The sequence below is a fragment of the Rattus norvegicus genome, chromosome 13 (assembly GCF_036323735.1).
Source record: "Rattus norvegicus strain BN/NHsdMcwi chromosome 13, GRCr8, whole genome shotgun sequence".
NCBI classification, from domain to species: Eukaryota; Metazoa; Chordata; class Mammalia; order Rodentia; family Muridae; genus Rattus; species Rattus norvegicus.
The window spans coordinates 89498685-89521094 of NC_086031.1; the positions used below are offsets into that span (position 1 = coordinate 89498685).

General features: G+C 41.3%; 1 protein-coding gene and 1 long non-coding RNA gene across 10 annotated transcripts in view; one reads left to right on the forward strand and one right to left on the reverse strand.

Moving 5' to 3' along the window:
* LOC102546489 (uncharacterized) overlaps positions 1 to 8070 on the forward strand; it is an 81762-nt gene extending 73692 nt beyond the window's left edge. Inside the window, exon 3 of the long non-coding RNA XR_005492653.2 lies at positions 5967 to 8070. This is a non-coding gene — a long non-coding RNA (uncharacterized LOC102546489). The remainder of the gene's footprint in view (positions 1 to 5966) is intronic.
* Positions 8071 to 12807: 4737 nt separating this feature from the next.
* The window catches only part of Rgs7 (regulator of G-protein signaling 7), a 429591-nt gene continuing 419988 nt past the window's right edge, over positions 12808 to 22410 (reverse strand). For 4 of the 9 annotated variants that reach the window (XM_063272561.1, XM_039091031.2, XM_063272560.1 and 1 more), the window contains one exon: positions 12810 to 13517. In XM_063272561.1, coding sequence (XP_063128631.1) covers positions 13467 to 13517 — 51 coding nt within the window. In that variant the 3' untranslated portion in view covers positions 12810 to 13466. Of the gene's footprint in view, positions 13518 to 20574; positions 20653 to 22410 lie in introns of all 9 variants that reach the window. The other 5 variants (XM_039091028.2, XM_039091029.2, XM_039091030.2 and 2 more) reach the window with 4 other exon arrangements.

Genomic DNA, 22410 nt, shown 5'->3' on the forward strand with positions numbered 1-22410 from the left:
TCGGAGACCTTAAAGGGTAGGCATTTTGCCCGATTCCCGTGCACCAGGCCCCTGCCACTAGCCGAGGTTCCCCGTAGATTTGTGGCCATCAGTCACATAAGGGCAACACCCCAAATCCCTCACATGTAGAGGATGTGTGACCTGTAGGCTCAAGACAGACCGCCATTTTAATGAGGTACCTAAAGGCTTGGAGGGCTTAACCAATAAGCTATTCTTCCCAGACATTCCTCCCTGCAAAAGGTATTTATCCTCACGCCCACCCTGAGAAGTGGGGTATAGTTTTACTCATCCACTTTCCGCCATGACAATATGTCTTAAAACCATGGACTGTCTCTTTCCTTCGGGATCTGCCGTGGTTAGCCATAGAGAACGCTTTTGCTTATAGAGCCCAATCTCCTGTAGAAGGCCTCTCTGCACCTCCAGCCACAGACAGCAGCGACCACCAAGCAAAACTTAAGCCAACTGCCAACAATCAAAGACTCTCTCCAGGCAAGACCAGCCAGAGCCCCTCCCCCCATCCCCTGCACCCCAGTCCCAGGTTCGATTCAGCCCGAGGGTGGGCCCTGACTCTTTTCTCAGAAATTCAGAGGCTCCCAGCAGTGCCTGGGTGTCCAAGAGCCTGACAACCAGATGGCCTGGCCTCCTTGCATGCCTGGCGACCCCCAACCAGCTATGGCTGTCCTGCACCTCAGACTGTGCTCCCCCACCCCTGGAATGGTGTCCCACAGCTTCTCTATGCATCATACCTGCAGTGGCCTTGCCCTATGGTGGAGCAGATGTGGAACCCATAAACACACACACACACACACACACACACACACACACACACACACACAGAGGCACACAGACTGAACTGAAACCGAGTAGCTCAAAATAAAACTTATAAAAAGAATACAATTAATGCCAATCAGATTAGATTAACTGTCAAATCTGTTTCTGAGGGGAAAGAACTTTGGTGATATTTGGGTTTCACCAAGCTGATTTGCATACTTCGAAAAGAAAATCCAATTTTCTGGAAGTTTTTCTCCTACTTCATTGAAACCACTATTTTTTGAGGGAAATATAATTACAGAAAGATGATGTTTTCTCATTCTGAATGAATTCGTGTCATGTCAATCACACATATTCTCCTTTGATATCATTTTACCCTATTTTTAGCCCACAAGAATAAAAAGAATGCCAACCACAGCAGCCAGCCTTTCTTAAGAGCAAAGACAACAGTCAGAGACTGGAGCCGCTTCAGCTGTCTTTCTGATCTCCCTGCCTTCTGCTCCCCTCTGTCACTGTTCTCCAGTGGCCCTGGCAGTAGGGTTGGGCTGAGGGACCTGCCCTGTCTTTGCTTCTTTCTCCCCCAGCAAGTCTGCTCAGCCCACAGAGACCAGTGCCAAGAACACACTGGGAACCATTTCTTCTCTACAAGAACTGGTTCTTTTTTTTTTTTAAATCCATCTTTATTAACTTGAGTATTTCTTATTTACATTTCAATTGTTATTCCCTTTCTCGGTTTCCAGGCCAACATTCCCCTAACCCCTCCCGCTCCCCTTCTCGATGGGTGTTCCCCTCTCCATCCTTCCCCCATTACCGCCCTCCCCCCAATAGTCATGTTCACTGGGGGTTCAGTCTTGGCAGGACCAAGGGCTTCCCCTTCCACTGGTGCTCTTACTAGGATATTCATTGCTACCTATGAGGTCAGAGTCCAGGGTCAGTCCAAGTATAGTCTTGGGGTAGTGGCTTAGTCCCTGGAAGCTCTGGTTGGTTGGCATTGTTGTTCATATGGGGTCTCGATCCCCTTCAAGCTCTTTCAGTTCTTTCTCTGATTCCTTCAACGGGGGTCCCATTCTCAGTTCAGTGGTTTGCTGCTGGCATTCGCCTATGTATTTGCTGTATTTTGACTGTGTCTCTCAGGACAGATCTACATCCGGTTCCTGTCAGCCTGCACTTCTTTGCTTCATCCATCTTATCTAGTTTGGTGACTGTATATGTATGGGCCACATGTGGGGCAGGCTCTGAATGGGTGTTCCTTTGGCCTCTGTTCTAAGCTTTGCCTCCCTATTCCCTCCCAAGGGTATTCTTGTTCCCCTTATGACAGTGATAACAGTAGCCATCTTTGCCTAGTGCTTAAAATGTGTTGGCTCTTCATGAGGTCACAACAGGTGGAAGAGTGGAACATGTGTGTAACCATATGATGAAGATACTTGTGCTTGGATCCATTTTCTCTAATGGGGTAAAGAATCTCTAAAAGAAAGATTAATATTTTTTTAGAATTTTATGCTCTAACCAACTATGTTTAGTGCTGATCTACCTCTTGGCTCTATGATCATCCCGTTGTGTGAGAAGGCACTAGACCAGGAACCCCTACTCTGTAGGCAATAATTTTGGACAGTGTTGCTGGCCTGCCACCAGCCTAGCTTTCCTTACTTATAACTTTCACTTACACCGCTCTTGACCTGAGCAGATCCCTTAGGCTTTCTCCTAAGTCACTACCCTGGAAGCAGATCTCCTCCCCACCCCCCTACCTCTTTCACCCACTCTCCAGGTCTTGCCTGGAACAACATTGGACAATAAACAAGACATAAAACCTGAACATGGGCTCCTTTCTTGGCATTTCATTCAAGTGCAGTAGCTGACTTTAAACAGACAATATTGACTGGTGCAGCAGGAACAACACAGCTAAATCAGTGTCTGATGCCCTCTGTCCCTTCCTTCACCTCAAAGCCACACAAGAGAATGTCCTTCCAGGCACTCCCTTATGACAGAGGGTTTTTACTCAGGCAAGGAATCTAGGAAAATGCTCTACGTAGAATGCTTTCTAGTGTAGACAGACAGACAGACAGACAGACAGACAGACAGACAAAACAAAACAACACAAACCCAAACTCATCTCAACACTATAGTTTACCAAGAATTACTGAAAAAAGAGGCCATGAGTTTGGAAGACAGTGAGGGATATATGGGAGCGTTTGTTGGAAGAAAAGGGAAGGGAGAAATGATATAATTGTAATCTTAAAAATAAATAACTTTTGAAAATTCAGGGAATTTATTTGCTCATTTGCCCTTTTGTTAGTAGTCTCAGAAAGACTCTCAGGTTCCCTGTTATCTGTGAAATCGTTGCTCACCATTCAGGCCCACTGGGCAGGCAGGGCTGATGTACTCAGACACTCAGTGGAGGACTTATGAGGTAGGGTCCTGTGGCACAGCTAGCAGGCACTGCGCCATGCTCTTTCTCTTTGCTCTTTTATCTCGGACCCCTTCTCTTGTAAAGGAACTGCCAGCTGATAAGATTAACACAGCACTTCAAGCTAGGATGGGTTTGTTTCCTTCAGCAGCCTTAGGAATATCAGCTAGCCACTAGATGTCGGGCTTGTCAAGCGCTTAGAAGGTATTACACTCATTCCCTAGGACTGGGAAACGAATTTTTATCCTGCTCTCCTTTCTCAGTGTGTTTGACAACATTCCACAGGGCTTGCACTAACCTGGGTTTAGGTAGATGATGCCCACAAGGAGACCGGATTTATCTGAGGCTTTGAGTTTGTGACTCACCTGTATATTGTCTAGTTCAAAGATAAAACATCGAAGACAAATTTTGCTCACTTTGTATCAAAGAAACAGGGATTGTTGATACACTTTTTCATGAATCTATGCTACATTCATAAATGAAGGACAGCTATAATGCCCAAGGGTGTCAGACAGGGACAAGAAAGATCAAGCATGAAGAGTGGGCCAAAATCGTGACATCAGAGGCTCCATTTAAAGTGAAACTGATCTTATGATTGAGAAGTTAGGAAACCTTAAGTCTTAGCCATCAAGCATTTTGGAATACCAAGTCTCTGAAGCCTGAAGTTGTGGATTCACGGCTTTGGGATCATGAAGTGGCTACTAGAAGATCAAAGTCTCAGGCAATGCTTCAGAAATTGCCTTGACTTAAACCTTTATCTCATAGTGTTCAAAGTCATGCAGACACCCTCTTCAAATGTGTAGAATTCAGCAATAATATGAAATAGGAAAGACCTAAAGAAAGGGAATTAGGAAAACAGAGTTAACAGAATAGAGATGCAGGGAGCAGAGTGGTTGTGCTAAGCACACATGAGGAAGAAAACCTTATTAGATAAATTATGTAAATTCCTGAGCTCTAAAAGTGTGTATGCTAATAAATAAATCTGATGGATGATAAAATTATACATATTAGTCATTTTCCCTGTATCTGCATATTTTAATATGCATACATTATATATGCATATGCATGTCCTTAAGACACTAGAAAGCAATTCTAGGAATACTTCGGGGGATTCCTGTGCTCCATTTGAAGAAGGTAGACAGAATCTTTGACAGTTCTCATGTCTTCAGGAGACCAAAATTCATCCCTGAATTACTTAACTGGTCAGATGCTACACCTAGGCAGCCCAAAACAATTTTGAGAATTTGTCATTCTAGCAGAGACTACATTAGGATCCAAAGTGCAATCATACAATCCCTCGCTCCTTCCACCACCTTCCCATTTTTTAGTGAAAGAACAAATTTCATGAGTCCTGAATCAGCATTCATAGACTCATTTTCATTTGCCCTTTGGATATCTAATCAGTTTAATTAGCCAAGAAAGGGGAGCATTTCTCCCTGGTTTTTGTCTGTTTTATTTGTTTGTTTTTAAACACCCATAAGAAAATCTATCCTGGGGTGGCAGCATGAGGCCTAAAATGGCAGTACCCGTGGGGACCCCGACCTGTGCCAGCATCCTCAGGGTTTAGAACAGTTTTTCAAACCTCATCTTCTCAAGACCACAGTGGTATTCAAAGATTGACTGCTTTGCTGGTGACAGAGGTGGTTTCTTTAATTTAGTTTTGCTTCATTTTGCAGGGTATGTGATAGAACTTAAAGCCTCACGCAAGCTAGGCAGGCACTCTACCATTGACCCTCAGCTCTAGCCCCTGATCTCTTAAGTTTTTAATAAAAAAGATATTTTACAAAGTGACTCAAATAAAACTTTCTAGGTTAGTGAAATAAATGCAGGTTTCCACATAGGGTCGGCTCCTTTACAACTTGTTAATTAGCCTTGCACCAACTTACTGAGTGTTGGGAAGACCTTTTACTAAGGTCTGAACTGTCTGGATAGTCTATTATAATCGTCGAAATTAAATAGAATCTGTTAAGCTTGTAGAATGAAGGAAAAGTATGAATGCAGCTCACACAATCCAAGTAGTGTAATACATTGCAATAGACCATCTAGGAAACCATCCTGGTTTTCCAGAACAGTAAGAATCACACAAAACAAAACTTGCTAACTATATAACAGCATGTGAAATACTATTATAACCAAGATGTGTGTCTTAGCTATTTTGTGGGTTCTTTTCTCTTCCACCCTTCTCTACCCCTTTTCTTTTACTCTTCAACCTCCTAACACTAGATAAGGGAGAGAAATGGATAGAGAGGAGAGAAAAGTGATCCCTGGATGAAGTCAGGGGTGAGAAAGATGATGCTATCTTTAAACTATTTCCTTTTAATTAGGGTCATTGAGTTCCTTGGGGCAAGTTTGGTCTTTACTATCAGTGTACTGGTTGGTTTTGTATGTCAACTTTACACAAGCTGGAGTTACCACCCAGAAAGGAGCCTCCCTTGAAGAAATGCTTCCACGAGATCCAGCTGTAAGGCATTGTCTCAATTAGTGATCATTAACCCATTATGGGTAGTGCCTTCCCTAGACTGGTAGTCTTGGGTTCTATAAGAAAGCAAGCTGAACATGGCAGTGGAAGCAAGCCAGTAAGCAGCATTCCTCCATGGCCTCTGCATCCGCTCCTGCCTTCAAGTTCCTACCCTGTGTGAGTTCCTGCCCTGACTTTCTTTGGTGATGAAGAGCAATGTGGAAGTGTAAGCTGAATAAATCCTTTCTTCCCCAAATCTCTTCTTGGTCCTGATGCTTTGTGCAGGAATAGAAACCCTGACTCATTTCTTCTTCTTGTTTCCTTTTTACACAGGACAAAGTAGACTGTGGGCTTGCTGCAGGATCAGCATGCAAGATGTGGCTTGCCAGTCTCCTCCAAATCTTTGGGAGAGAGGACACGGTAGATCGGAGCCTTGAGCCTTGAAATTATTGCAGGTGCAGCAAACGAATGAAGTTTTGCCTAATCTACTCAGAGGAAGCAGCGCTCAAACAAGTCCTGACTTGTATGACATTTAAATACAAGAAGAGAAATTGTACATCCAATTGGGGCTAAGTACAACGAGCAGGTGAGGTCTAAATGAAACACAGAAAACAAAACAAGATGAACAACAGCAACACATGGTGCAGGAGATACAGACCAGTGGTAGATAATTTGCTAGAACATTGGGTTCCCAGTACCGAAGAAAACGATGGAATACATAGTGTTCACGTTCAGTAATGCTGACATAAGGTTTGTACCTGCCTGAGAGTGCATGCTTTCCCGAGAGGCATTATGCCTTCTTGTATCTGCTCAATTGATTTGGCTGCCTACTTATCATCTGATCACAGTTAAAGTGGGTCAGTGTGTCAGAACTTTCACCTACTTTACTGGTGGGACAGAACTTTTAGTTAGTGGCTAGTTCATGTCATTAACACCTGCTGTACATCTGGGCTACCCGGGTTGCCACAGTCCTCTGTACATGGAGGACTAGGGCTTTCCAATTAGGACTGTTTCTACAGCCACCAACCTAGCAGCTCGGAATTTAGGGATGTAAGCAACACCTTTCCCCCAAGAGATGGAAAAGGGCCCCAGATCACTCTCAATTGAGGTAACAGCCCTGAGGCTACTCTGCGTGTTAATGAAGTGAAGCTGGCTAGAGGCAGTCACTTCTACAATTTGTCGCTCATTCTTCTTTCGGAGTAAGAAGCCAAGAGCACAATGGGCAATGCTCAGCACAAAATCTTGGTGTATTAAAGTATTCAAGCTCCAAGCATTTCCTGTAAAGGCGGTGGGGAAAAGTAGGGCCTCACTCTACCCTTATCTTTAAAAGTTAATCTGCTCATCTAAAGAGACTGCATTGTCGCAGATGCTACATATTAGGTATGAAGAGAATGGTATGTCAGTATTTTAATTCTGACTGTCTCTCTTAGTATGTGTTTGCCATATGCTTGCTTAGGTGCCTGTGGAAACTAGACTAGGGCGTAAGATGCCCTGGACGTAGAATTGCCAGTGCTTGTCAGTTGCCCTGCCCTGGGTGCTGGGAAAAAGCCTTGGGTCCTCTGGAAGAACAGTGAGAGCACTTAATTAGCTAATATTAATTAGCTACCTTAATTGCAGTAGTATTAGAAATGCCAGGACCAGTTCCTGCACTTTACTGCTTCACGTTGGCCCCTGGTATTCTCGAACCCAGGGAGGTCCCTCCCTGGCGTTAGTTCTGACACTGTAGGCCATATAGAACTAACATTTATCCCAGCTGCAGCTGGTTCCAGTGTGGCACCCTGCCATGTTAGCCTAGCTCTCTTCTAGCCCCAGAGGTCTCTCCACTCCCATTGCTAGTCGCCTTGGCCAGTCCTAGCCAACCGGGAACTCTGGTCCCAGTTACCCAGTAATATCAAGGCTCAACAAACTGTAACCCATCAATCAGATTTACATGTTAAATTCTCAATCCACATATAAACTTACAACCAATTGATAAGGATATAAGCTGCCCACCTATATAAGATATAATTTGCTCATCTAGACACACAAAATCCTGTACACATCCATCCCTTAAGAATAGTCATAACAACCTGTAAATGTGCAGAGAGAAATCTTAACATCTGCCTCCATGTTCTCTCGGCTGCCCCCTTCTCACTCTGGTCTCCTCTGCCTCTTTAAAGCTTTTCTCCTGGGGTTGGGGATTTAGCTCAGTGAGGGCAAGGCCCTGGGTTCAGTCCTCAGCTCCGAGAAAAAAAAAACACAAACTTTTCTCCTGCCCATCCTTCCTTCTTATCCAATGACAGGTCTCATTCTACCCTGTACCTGCCTTCACCTGCATAACGACATCAACCTACAACTAGTTGACTAGCCTTCTCTTCAGTCCTTTAATTTGTACTCTCTGATTATTGGTGAGTTACTTAGCTCTCTCTGTCTGCCTCTTTCTCTATCTCTCTGTGTCTCTGTCTGTGTGTGTCTGTCTCACATACACACAGGGCAAAGGTGGGAGGGGAGATTAGAGCTCTTATTATGCACATTTATTTTTGTTATTTTGTGTATATGAGAGTTTTGCCAGCATGTACACCACATTCACGTAGCACCAGCAGTGGCAGGAAGTGTGCTCTGAATACCCCAGAACTGAAGTTACAGACAGTTCTGACCTGCCTAGTTATGTAAAGCTAATAATCCACCTGCCAAAAAGATCCTGAATCCTTTGCAGCCTAACTAACAGATGACAGTGCCCATGTCAGTACCATTGTGACTCCCTGCTGTCTACTGCCATAGTGGATACTAGCAAAACTCCTCCAGGTTTTAGTCTACATGCAGGTGAGACCACAGATGTCTTTGGACAACCTTTTTTTCCCTCAAGCACTGGCTTCCAGAACCTACTCCTCCAGGATGCAGGTCTCTTAACTGACCTGAGGCCCTCTTTTTGGTCATCCCTTGATTCTACGACTTCCCTGATGCTGCATTTTCTAAGCTTCCCCACAGCTATCAACATGTCAGGCCTTTTCCAAGGCCCCTGGAGTCCTGACTTTATTTGGTTTTGGCCAAATATTGTCTAAGACTAAAGGAAGGGTGTGAATGCTTACTGTGTCTTTCTACAAAGATGTCTCCTTAGAGAAAAGGAGAGGAGTAGGTAAGAGACACATTATTTCCTATCAGTTATGTGCCAAGCACTGTGCTTGGTGATTTACATGTATTTCCTTAATCCTTTTCACCAATATAGGAGTAGGATGTTATTATCCTTTAAAAGGTTATTACACATGCTCTGACCTACTGGATTTCTAAACAACAGTGAGATGATTCCAGCTGTATTACCTAAGAAAGGCAGTAAGATTTTGTTTAATGACCTAATAATGACCATTTGGAAAGGAAGTTTCAAATCCATTGCATTTCAGCCCCAAGGAGACACCCCTGAACAACTGAGGGAGCATGTACATTGTGCTTTAGTCTTATTTAATAATACTTTATGTGTGAGACATGTGTGTGTGTGTTTCTCAAACTGAGTTGGTAAGAATACATTTTTTTAAAATAAAAAGTTATAAATGCATAGCATAAGAAGCTTGAAGTTGAGATATGAGTTTAGTTCCCTCCAGGTCATTTCCATGCTTGACACAATTCACTGTCATATGCTGTTTCTTAAGCATCTTTGGAAGCAAACTGGCACCTTTGGTTGTATCCTGTAAATGTCTGAGAGGATTCTCAGAATATGCAAAGTGTTGTCATGGGTAACGGCAGCAAAATTATTAGAAATGCAATATGTTCTTTCAAATATGTTCTTGGGTATAGACACAATCGATACTTGCACTAAAATGAACTAATTCATAGTACTCATCTTCTCCCCCAGTAAATCCCAAAATTATTTCTAACCTATCACATATTAAGAAGTAAGCACACAGCTATAACTGGAGTACATAGTGGCGAGTCCCACGTGGTAAGATCAAGTGTGACATTTGTCATCAGCTGGGGAAACATCTGCCTTCATTTCTCATCCTGGCTCCTGCTAGCAGATAACTTATGTAGGTGTGCAGTCATTTTCCTGTTATTCAGATCAGGTAGAATTGGTCAACAATGACAAAATGCTTTTATAAAGTGAATTCAGGAAGTCTTTGTCACTGAGGCCCAAGGGTGGGACAAAACTGTGAGCTGTGAGGATCTGTGAGGATACTGGGATGGTAGAAAGACTTCAATAACCATTTTACTTCATGAAAGCTTCTTTAAATCTTTATTGTCTGACTTATGGTTCAACTAATCCTGGAGACGAGAATGGGGGTGGGGTGCAATTGGAAAAGGACAAGAGGCAATCGCCACCCCAAAGCTTTACTCTGGTTTTCCCAGAACACTAGTTCAATCCTCCACTTATTCTCAGAAAAGTTGAGTGACTTCAAATGTTTTCAAACTTCTGAAATGTATTCTCTCATGTCCCTCTTCGTCTTCCTCTCCCTCTCCCTCTCCCTCTTCGTCTCCCTCTTTGTCTCCCTCTCCCTCTCCCTCTCTCTCTCCCTCTCCCCCACCCACATGTGCGTGTGTGTGCCCCCCTCCCATGTGCCACAGAACACGTATGGAGGTCAGAGGAACTGCCCTCCTCTCTTCTATTTTCATAATGGTCTCTTGGGACAACACTCAAACTACCAGGTGTGGCAAGTTTCTTTACTGACTGAGTCATCTCCTGGCCCCTGATGTAGTTTTTTTCACTAGTTCCTGTAACAACCCCCTCCCCCAGTTCTCTGATGTCTTCTGCCAGTCTTCACCCATCTTTTCTACATGAACCCATGATTCTGAACCACAGATAACACTGGGCTTGTGAGCACAGACAGGATGTGAATGATCACCACTGAGATGACCAATTCTATCTGTGGACGCACACCCTTCGCACACGGCTTCTTCACGGTATTAGCTATGGTTCCACCTTAGTTCCCATGTGGGCTAGCCAAAACTTTCCTGAATGGCAACAGTTTTAAGAGAGCCTCTTACTTTAATTTGAATTCTATGTTTTTTTTTAAAAAACATGTATAGAATGGAATATTTCTTCAACTATTTACACTTTATATTATAGCCAATATGCACATTTCTTATACCAAATCCTTCCCATTTAGGGAAGATATTAATTAGCTAGCAGACTCTACCACTGATTTGGCATTAATAACTTGATATATTTTTAGTAGCTGGTATATGCTATTCCTTTGTATAAATAAAAGTAAAGGAGACAGCCCAGTCTAGCACCATCTAACTCTTGAAACTTACCAAGTTTCTTACCTGGGATCAGGGGTGAGCTCCAGAGATTGAATAAGGCTGTCCTGATAGCAAAAATGTTCAACTGTGAAAAGTGAATTTTCCCATGGCTTTCTTTTACCAAAAAAGGGAAGAGAGATTTGGGCAGGTGGTGTAATAAGTCCTCAAGTCAGACTCCCTGAGTTTATATGCTGGCAGCAACATGTAACATTATACCAAACCATCATATCCTGCACGTTGACTATCTTAAGTTAGATTTATTTGTTTTGTTTCATGTGAGAGTGTTTTGCCTGAACCTGTGTTTATGCAGCATGTTTGTGCTTGGTGGCCCCAGAGGTCAGAAGAGGGCATCAGTATCCCTGGAGCTAGAGCTGTGGGTAGTTGTAAACTGCCATGTAGGTACTGGGAATTGAACCTGGGTCCTCTTGAAAAGCAACGAAGGCCCATAACCATTGAACCCATCTCTCCAGCCCATGTTAAATATTTTTAAAAGTGTTTTTACATTTATTTATTTTGTATGTCTTGGAAGCGGGGGGGGGGGTAGGGCATGTGTGTGGAGGTCAGACAATGACGTGTGGGAAGCCGTCATCATATGGGGTCTGGGAATTATTAAGCTTCACCTACTGAGTCATCTTCTGACCCTGACATGGTATTTTTAAATGAAAGGATTTAAGAAATGTCAGATGTAGGGAGGGTTTTCTGTGGTTTCCAAGAATTTGGATCATAATATCTTCGTGTGAGTCATAGCCTCCCTATACAAAGGAGGCAAACATTCATTCATAGCCCTGAAGATGAGAGGATGGTGAGAGGAATCAGATCACCCAGGACCTGCTGGTTTGCCCATTGACTTCTTCAACTCCTGAACCTACTGATCTTTTATGTAGTCCTCCATCATTTGTCAAACCAACTGAAGAAACACTCAGGTGAGCCATTTATTGAATTTTTGTTTTTCTGTGAAATTACCCATCACATGAAACTTCAGTTAAGGAAACACATTTTCAATAATTAATGTTAATAAGTTAATAATTAATATTAATATTAATAATTACCATTGGTACTGTTAGTCTGTGAGATGCAGTCAAGAACCAAGCAGGGCAAAAGTAGGTTCCTCTCCTCTAATTTCAGTACACCATTATGTGATGTTGAACACATTGCTGGACCTTTTTCTTTCTTCACTGCTTTGAACATGAGTTATCTCTCACGGAATCATGCCTTTGAACACTTGGCACCCATGATGCTCTTTTGAAATGTTGTGGAACCATTAGGATGTGGAGTCTTGAAAGAGCAATTGAAACACCAGGGTGGGGATGGGGGGGTGATGAGACTTGACATTTGATAGCACCGTCCTCCCTCCTGTATGTTCTTTACTTTCTGATAACAGACAGAGCGGTGGCCAATTCCATCCCTCCCCTGCCCCTGCTGCCACACCTGCTTTCCCTCTAGGATAAACTGTAAAGCCTTCATAAACCCCTCCTCTCAAAAGTACTTTTGTTAGAAATTTTGTCATACTGAGAAAAAAATCACTAACAGAGCCCATAAAACAGTGGCAAACAGTAGATGCTGGTCGTTACACCTGACTCTCAAAAGGGATCTGTAACCACTGGAAAGTTAGAAACCATTGTCCTTGAGTAAATTCAGAAGTAGGCTTTAACGAAAAAGGTCCCAAACTCCATTCTACCTAAACGATTCACTAGCTTTAGTCAAGGATAGATTCCATTAGAAGAAGGAAACCCTCCTCAAATAGGTCTTAAAATGTGGGAGTCTGATTGGTGGTGTTTCCATAGAAGACAACTGGTTCCAGATCAGCTGACCAGGGAGACACTTTCAGTGTTGTATCCCTGACTCCATACCATCCAGTGAGATAAATGGGCAGGGCTGCAGCTTCTGCCTCAGCTCACAAACTATGAATTCTTTCTCTTTCCTTTCTTTTGCAGGTACCACGACCAACAAAAGTTCCAAAGCAACGAGATTCTGCATCTTTTAATGAAAGATAAAACAACAATATAAACATACACAAATTTACAGAGAAGAGGTCAACTTTGATACATCTGGAGTAAAAGGTGTTTTCTCATTTAAATATGGTATAAAAATAAATGCAAGAAACATGAACAGACAATGTCCAGAGAACAGATGAAGATGGGCGCTTGCTTAAGACTGTGGATACACGGGTGAAATGACACCTTCCTTCCATGCCAATTTATTATTTAATAGATGTGAAGCCACGTGTGTACTTAGTGATATATACTTTTTTTTCTTTTACAATTCTTCCAGTTTGTGACTGACTGAATTTTCAGTGAACTGTGCATCTAGCAGAAGCTTTAAGAAAAAGAGAGGAAGGGGGGACAAATAAAGTTTTCCTTCACTTGAACTCGTTAAAAAGAAAAGGACACAGATCCAGCTTAGTACGAGGAGAGAGGGAAGCAAACGGCACGGGAAGATGGAGGCAATGAGATGACAGTGTCCCTTGGCAAATGTGATGCCTTTATGTGCACACAGAACAACTCAGGTCCTTCATTCATGCAACATCTTGGTCTAACATCCTTGGCTCCAGGTAACAGCGCGATGGGCTACAAGGTATGGGCGATGGCTCCGTCCAGCTCTCATGTGACAAAGACGATCCTTTTAGTAAGACTGAACAAGGCTTGTTAACCTCTTGGATGTGAGAGATTTCCCCTGAGGAGAAAAATATCGAATGAAGAAAGAAAGTAATTCGTGATCACGGAAAAGCAGCACCATAGGAGAATCCAGTTACTCCAGCAGAATTATGTTGGTGAGGGTCAAATTGGACCCTTATCTTTTGGTGTGTGGTCCTGGGAATCAAACCCTAGACCTCACACATGCTAATAAACATGAGTTCTAGCACTAGGCTCTGTCATCCAGGCCCCAAACTGAACCCCTTAAGTTAACTTGAATTCAAACATAATGTTGAACCCTCCTCCCGCCCTCACCCTCCCAGTGTGAGTACATCAAATGACTCTTCCCTCCCCAAACATCCCTCTCCTCCCAACCCTCCCCCTGCCCAGCCCAGCTTCAAACAGACTGATGGGGTCACAGCACACATTAGCAAATCATAAACATGTCCATAAACGTTCCACGGAGGCTGAGCTATGAGGCAACACCCAGGTTCCCAACCTGAAATATACGTCCTAACAGGAGTCTGAGCCAGGCGCTCTGCAGGACAACAATGTGAATGCATTCTGTCAAGTTGATGCTACATTTGCAAATATCAAGATGTGGAGAGGTGCAGTTGAACTGCATAACGTGCACGTTTGAGGGTAGGATCTCAAACTTGAGTCTATCTCTCCCGTGTATAAGTTAATGGAGAAAAAGAAGCCAAATGTGTGTCTTGAGATAAAAATCTCTTCGTTCCACTTTCAAACCCCTAATATCTTTCTGTCATCTGCAACTTGGTTTCTTCTAAAACAGGAAACGTATATCATATATATATATATAAATATATATTTAATTCCACATACTTTATTAATATACTATTACAATGAGTACATGGAATTTTTTCCTTTATTTCTTTTTTTTTTAAATCTTGACCACCAACTTGTTTCTATTAATTGCTAGTATTCTACAGTGATATGGAAGTTGACTTTTTTTTTATGAGGACACAGTTTATTGACTGGTAAATTGTTTTACCTCTCTTTTTATACATTCTAAAATAAAAGCAAGTGGCCTGATCATTTGTTTATTTTTATATAAATAATTATTTCTATAATTAAAATAATTATGTAATCTTTTCCTTTGGAAGGGATGAAATAAGGATGATTATTTTGAGACATAGTACTTTGGAAATAGTGTGTGTGGCGGCTGTATCCTTAACTTGCTTTCTAATGTAACCAAGTTTGATTGAGGTGAAGGTGAGAAATTACTCACAGCCATTGTCCCAATCTGTTGCCAGAGTGAGAACTCAGTCTATGAGTGCTTAGAAAGAGGTGAGATTTGTTTTCATGTTGCTGACAACCTGAACATGCGTTTCTTGGGAAGGCCTTTCTCCTGGTCCACAAATGACAGAGAATGCTCTCTGGTCCTCACATGGGAAAAGAGGTGAAGAATTTCCTTGGAGCCTCTTTCATAGAGCCCCTAACCCCACTCATAAAATCACCTCCCCTTAGGATCTAAGCATGCCCCAAACCCTATCTCTTTGGATTGTACAATTTAACCTGTGACTTTTTTTCCTTGGCTGGGAATCACAAAAATTCAGACCAAAGCTGCCATATGTTAGGCAAAGAATGATATGTTTGAAATTTGATGAATTCTATAATCACTAGTAAAACTTAGCAAACTTATAATTCATTTTGATAAGCTTTCCTAATACTCTGTGTGGTCTTTGGCTGACAACATGGTGGTCATGTAAAGCAAGATATTTTCTCTTGGTTGGAAAAGGGCTCCCATCTTAGCTTCCAACATCTGGTGGTAGAAACTTTTCACATTTAAGGAAACCGTCTCATTCCAGGTTATGTTTAACTCCGTCCCTCCAAAGACAAAGATAACAAAAGGCAGTTTGTAATCAGCACAGTCTTCTTACACATTATAGTTTTACAGAACGCATCCAAGTGAGATTCTGGCCCTTTCTGTAAGGACACAAGAGGAGAATAGCATTTGTGAACCAGGAAACGGATCCTTGCCAGCTACCACTGATATCTTGATCTTGGAGTCCAGCCTCTAGTACTGTGAGCAATGTTTGTATTATATCAGCCACTTGGCTTAAGGTATCTTGTTATAGCAGCCTGAATAGACAAAGAGAACCACATCCAATCCTGTACCTGTTTCTTCATGCACAAAAGGAGACAACAGCAGCACATCTGCTTTAAAATCTTGCTTGGAATACTGATGCAGGCAATATATATATATATATATATGTAATATATATATATTACATATATATATATATATATATATAAATTTAGGACATCCTATGGAGTCACTTTATCTTGGCTGTGACCTAATTAGTGTACATGTTGCTATTACTATCCTTTAAGTATGGAAATCTGATCTCTTAGGAAGTACAGATCCAAAAATCACCATTCTGACCCTGCAAAGGGCAGAAAAATCACTAAGCACCTAAAATGTGTAGCGTGCACTCTTTCTTCATGCAAAACACAGACAATAATGTATTTAGCTATTGTTAGAATTTAAAAGGCCCTTTTTCTATGCTGAAAGATGATACTCTTTTCTGTACTATTGGAGTCTTGTGTTATTGACATGAATGCATATGTGTGTGGATATTATTTATTCTGAGATGAAATAACTTATCTTGAAAAGGGGCTTACACTTTCTAATGCCATTGGTGAGATAGAAGGCAAATAGAAGGCTGGGCTAGTATAGAACTATTTCTCTTAAAACTATAGATTACCAAGACTTGGGTTAAAATTCCAGAAAAGAAGGATAAACTAAGTCTATTGGGGTATTGTTTAAACTCAGACAAAATTGCTTTTGATTTAGACAGAAATCCTTGCCAGTTTTTCTTTATACATTTGATTTAAGAGGGAGCATGGTTTTCTTTCTGTAGTTTTATTTGTTTTTAAGCTCCTGTAAATCACGAAGACTGCTATCATCTGGTATATTATAGACATCACTAAAGTCATATCTGGTAAAAATGCAACCTGACCATATCTGTCTGAGGAAATAACTTAAAAACCCTTTTCCATAGAAGCCCACAGGGAAACAGTGTCACAGTCAACCTGGGGATTTGAGATAATAAAGAAACAGCGATCCAAAATGAGAAATGGTGTGCATGTGCCCTTGTATAGTATGGAGTTATCAACTATGCAATGAGAGTATTGCTTTTGTGTATTGCAACAAGTAAAAGGGATCCTGGATACGACTAATAGTGAAAAGAGTCAGGGGTAACAGCAAGCGAGTAACATGTCTGGTGGCTTGTGGAATGTGCTGTCTGTCTTGCTTCTTTGTGGAAAACACACAAGTCTCGACCTTGGTGCCCATACTGGTGGGAGTACACTGTCTACTGCTCAACCTATTAGAAAGTGCTGAAGATCTAGCAAAACTGTTCCTTCTCGGATGCACATTCATCTTATAAATTGCATGGGAAGCATTTGCAACAGCCATTTCCAGGCAGTGCTTCAGGAGCCAGTGGAATCAGTCCCTATTATCTTTGGATAAGTAAATTGAAGGACTAGAGAGACTTTCATAGCTAAATCCTAAACTCTTAACCCTAGCAATTAAAAGGGCTAAAGGAATAGTGTTTGACTCCAAGATTGCTCCTTACACAAATTTGATAATTCCATATGAAGAAATACTATCTTAACATCTGGACTACATGAATGCCAAAGGACACCTGACAACCCTCCTGTCAGTCCTGTCAGGTAGAGAGACTATAGCCGAAACAAATCTATAGGAAAGACAACCCCAGACACTTAGACAAAACCTGAGACTCAAGATACTGTAAGTCTTTGTAATATGTAGTTGGTGAAGAACATGCTAGAAAAAAAATGAGCATGTGATCTGTTCCAAAACGAGTCAAGCCTGGCACAGAGGTGAAAATGGAACATCGCCTTAACAAGAGTCACTATAAAACTTCACCTTTATTAGACCATGCCCTTCCTATCCTACAGGATTCCCAGAGCTTCTATTGTAATCCAGAGGGAAGGAGCCAACAAGTCACCAAACAACAACTTAGAAAGCACCTCTTTTATGATCTAGGTACTGAACCTTGGGCACACACATGCTTTAGTACTCCACCACAGAGATGTAGCCCCAGCCCGCTTCTTTACTTTTTATTTTGAGATACAGTCTCACCAAGTTGCCTGGACTGGCCTTGAACTCCTTCCACAGCTAGGAAGACCTTGAATTTGTGACTTCCTGCCTCGTTTTCCAAGTTGCTGAGATGACAGACCTGTGTCATGGAACCCAGCTTGGGTGACTGTTCTGGCGTTCCCGAGTGAACTACTTAATCACAGCTATGAATTTTAACTGACTCAGAATGCTATCCTTGATCTTAAAGCAGAGAGAGGAGACAGAAGAAGTGCGGAGTCTGTGAGAATGGATGGGAAGGCCGGGCCCTTAGCCACAGCATGGATCTGAAAACGATGCAGACATAGGAACAGCTTTCCACTCAGCTCCTCTGCAGACCTTGACACATTAGCAAGCAGAAGAAGCTGCATTCTCCCGAGCAGTTGCCTCTGTACGTTTTATGATTATCACAAAAGGACACAGCCCAGCGAGTAGACTGAAGAGAGACAGGTGAGCAGAGTTACACCAGATGACCTCTGATCTTGGCATTAAGAGTACAAGGTTATTTCCATTTTCACCTTCCTATTTAAGTTAGCCTCACAATTCTAGCTACTTCATTAGTTTCTATTTGCTGGTGTCCTGGAAATAATCACATTGCTTCTACATGTTTCTGAAGACTTACAAGCAAATTATAGAATAATACCCCAATGATAGTATTACCTGCCCACTGGTGTGTGTGACCTGCCAAATGCCTAGTCTCTAGGCATAAAATCAACAGAGCCGACCACTTGAGCACACTCATGTAAGAGGAAATAAAGACATAATCCTAACTCTCATATTAAAAAAATGTTCTGATCTCACTCTGTGTAGATTTCAAGATCACTCATCATCTGTCCCTCTGGTCTGCTTACTGGTGCTCCACACATGATTCTTTAGCAGACTTGGTACCAACTGCTCTCTCAGTGAAGGCCGCTTGTCTTTACACAACTATGCCCTTACTCAGCTTTCAGTGAATTCAACCCCCTGATTTTTGCCATTCCCTTCCCCTAGATCTTCCTGCCCATGAATTTACATTCATGTACTTATATGCCTCTGAATAGTATTTTATAAGTCACCCACCCTGCTGATAGCTGTTAGAAATTCATCAGTCTTATAGAAGCCCCCAAAAGTTTCTTCCATGAGCTGAACTCCATCACTGGAAATATTATTTCAAGAATAAATGTTTACAAATAAGAGGCAGAGGGTGAGGGGCAAGGACGGAATGATGGTGGGACATTGATCTTATCATATGTATAAACTAGTCCACTAACAGGATCTGGGCTTTGTAACTCAGAAGATGGTTAAGAAGAAATTAAATCAAGACTATATGTCCCAGAAATTCTTCCATGCTTTAATAAAAACCATTTCTTCCAAGTAAATTTACAAATGAGTTTGTATTAAAGCATTTTAGATAATTCTAGTAAAACTGTGAATGGATACAACTTCGTGCAGTGTTAGATTATATATCTATTCTACTTCCTACAATACAGCATTATAGGAAGTTGTACAAAGCTTCTTCCTATAAAAGGGAAAAAGGAAGAGGACTCTGTCAAATACTGACTCTGTAACTAGGAAGATGAAGACATGAACAATTAAATATTTAAATCCTAATGCCTAAATCTCTATATGGATTAAGCAAGCTCACGAGCTAAATAATTCCATTTCCTTAAAATTATAAAGAAGGCAATAGACATTATTAGATAAAATGCAGGTGAATTGAAAGAAGAAATTAAAGCATAATTATTAATAAACTATAAACCTTTCAACACTTTCATTCAAAACTACATTTTAAAACTTTTTAAAAATCCAAATAAATTATACTGTAGATATTGACTTATGTGTAGCAGGTCCATTTAAATGGTTATATTTTAATCAATTGCCATGTTACATGTGTTTCTGATAGAATAGCTATTTTCTAACTATATGTGACGAAAGTCTATTTAGATAGATGCAATTGGATTTGGAAAAAAATTAAATAGGATAAAATAGATCAGAAAATATCACAAAGGACTACACCCAATAGAGGAATTTACTGCTTACAAAATGTCATAATCCATAAGATGTAAGTATACAAAAGTAGAGTGTGCACATATGCATGCTTATATATAGTACACACACATGTAAAATGTATCAATCAAATGAGATATTTAAAAAAGCTACTGTTCTAAGGTCGATTTTTAATGTATGTAGGACTGTGGTAGATAGGCTCTGATGGGTTAAGAAATTCTCAATGTTCTGGACGTTCAGAGTATCCTCTATATTTAGCAATCATATGATGTAATGAATGCTTTTGTGTGTCAGAACATCTGGGTTTTCTTTGGACAAAGTTACTTTAAATTGAATTATTGATTTAAAGTACAAGAATTTGTAAACTTTTAGAATATTTTTATCACGTTCATTCCAGAAAAGGATAACAGTTTATGCTTGCAGGAAGAGTGAATGAAATTGTCTAGTTTTAAATCTCTTTTCCTTTCTTCCCTCTTTCCTTTCTCCCTTATTCTTTTTTCCATTCCTCTCTCTATACCTCACTCTGTTCCTCCTTCTCTTTCTTCCTCCCTCCTAGATTTTTCTAATCCATGGCCTGAGGCATACTACACTCAAAGCCTTCATTCATTGTATTTGGAGACAGGATTTCACTAACTGGTCCAGACTGATCTTGAACTTACCAATATGAGTAAAAACACATCCAGCCTCTATTTCACATCCATTTTCTAGCACTAGATATCATTTAGAGGGAAAAGTAGCCCCCTTTCAACAGTATGCTATATATTTTTTTCTGGGTTGTACGTGACTATATGAGTAGACTCTTGGTTTTCTCATGTATTTATTGACTACTTACATTAATCATTAAAATGGTCCAAGTCATTTCCTAATTTTCATAATGGCAATTTGCCCTTAGGATTATTATTTACCAAGAACTTCCTGCATACCGACTACATTAGCTGTGTATCTTTTTGGGCATGCGTACTGACAGTTGTTAGAAAGGGTTTACCCGACTTGAGGACAGGAGCTTGCTTTAAACAAAGGCTCTTGGGCTAAGTACGGCGTGGAGCAGCCTTTCATGGCATCTCTGTGGATGAGACAGAGAAAGACGCAGTTCATAACTGTGCAAACAACCACCGCCAAGGTGTGCTGTTCACCAGAGCGGCAGCTTCTGCCATCTTCCCAGTACTTTAGGGCATTCTCATTGTTAGTCTGAATGCATGGTTAATAAAATGCAGAAGGAAGGCATGCATGATGCAAACGTGATCGTCATCTTCCAGAGACTAGCCAATAAATACTCCAAACATGGGGAGCAAGTACAGAGATGAACTATGAAATTTAACAACGGGGCAGAACTTAGTGGGAAGAAAGTAAAAATTCAAATTTACATTAAAATGGGTACGCAACAACAGAAAGTCTAGAAACATAGAAGACATTTTCAAGAGTAGAAAACATAGGTACAGCTCATATGGAAAAAAAGCAGTGTTTTAATGTTTTAGTTAGAGCATCAAATAATGAATGCTACTTTGTCATGGTTGGGGATTGGGGTCCAAATGTGAATGCAGTCTCAAGTTAGAATGTATGCAAGAGACAAACCATGGAGGTGGTATCCATCTCCTACAGGGTCACAGATCAAGTGCTCTCCTTGACTATAATCTAGAAGAGGTTTGAGGGACTGGAGCAAACATAGATGAGCAGTTGAGGCGGTGACAAAATACCAAGTGAGTAAAGGAGAAAGCAGGAGAGAACCCCATCCTAGTGCAAGAGCCACTAAGGTTTTAAATCTGATGATAGTTTTTAAGGCATCTTCACCTTATTAAGTCTTTAAAAGCCCAGTTTTCACAGAAATATGATTTTCCTATCTACATTTCATACTTTATCTATATGTTAATAAATTATATAAATGCAAGGAGTCCATAATAGTGATAAAAAAGAAACACAACTGAATTGAGGCTTTACAATTTGAATGGTGGGTGGTGGAGTTGAACACACATAGCTCGAGAGCAGCCTATCAGCGGTGACATTGTCTTTGTCCTTGGTACCAATCAATGGAGAGAGAGGGAGGCACTGTCTTATACAAGGCGGAGGCTCATGAAGCATGGTCTTCGTGTCAGGTGCATGATCAGCACAAGTATCAGTTAAAAGAGGTTTGGAACCCAGTAGAGCATAAATGAACCAGATGTTGGGAAGAGGGGCCATCCATCAAACCTTGCTATAAGAAGCCTGACAGGGACTCTGATATAGCTCAACTCAGAAGTAGTGTTATTTGGTCAGGAGCGCTCCAGAGTGTGAACACTGCTAAGGAGACAGTTCTCATGCTATACTGTCCGGAGATGCTTGCAATCACTGAAGGAGAGACAGAGACACACAGAGAATGATTGCAATTCAGTTTATGAAGGATGGGCTCAAAGAATCTGCATTTTCTAAGCTACTAGTAACTTGGGGATGTGGAGAGTTGGATCCGACTTAGAAAGGTAATACATGGGGCTGGGGATTTAGCTCAGTGGTAGAGCGCTTACCTAGGAAGCGCAAGGCCCTGGGTTCGGTCCCCAGCTCCGAAAAAAAAAGAACCAAAAAAAAAAAAGAAAGGTAATACATTAGGAGTTTTAATCAAAGGAAAAATAACACTTGGGGGAGAGTTGACACATATCATAACTTCAGGAGATTTCCCAGTGGTCATCTAGACATGGGTTTTGTAACACTCTGCTCAGTTACAGGAAGCAGAAGTAGAGGTGATCCTTAGAGACCTCAGAAGAGTAGATGATATGGAAACAAGGGTGGAATCTGTTAAAGATGGATTTGATGCCTCTGCCGCCAAAACTACTATGTTCTTGGACCTCAGGGG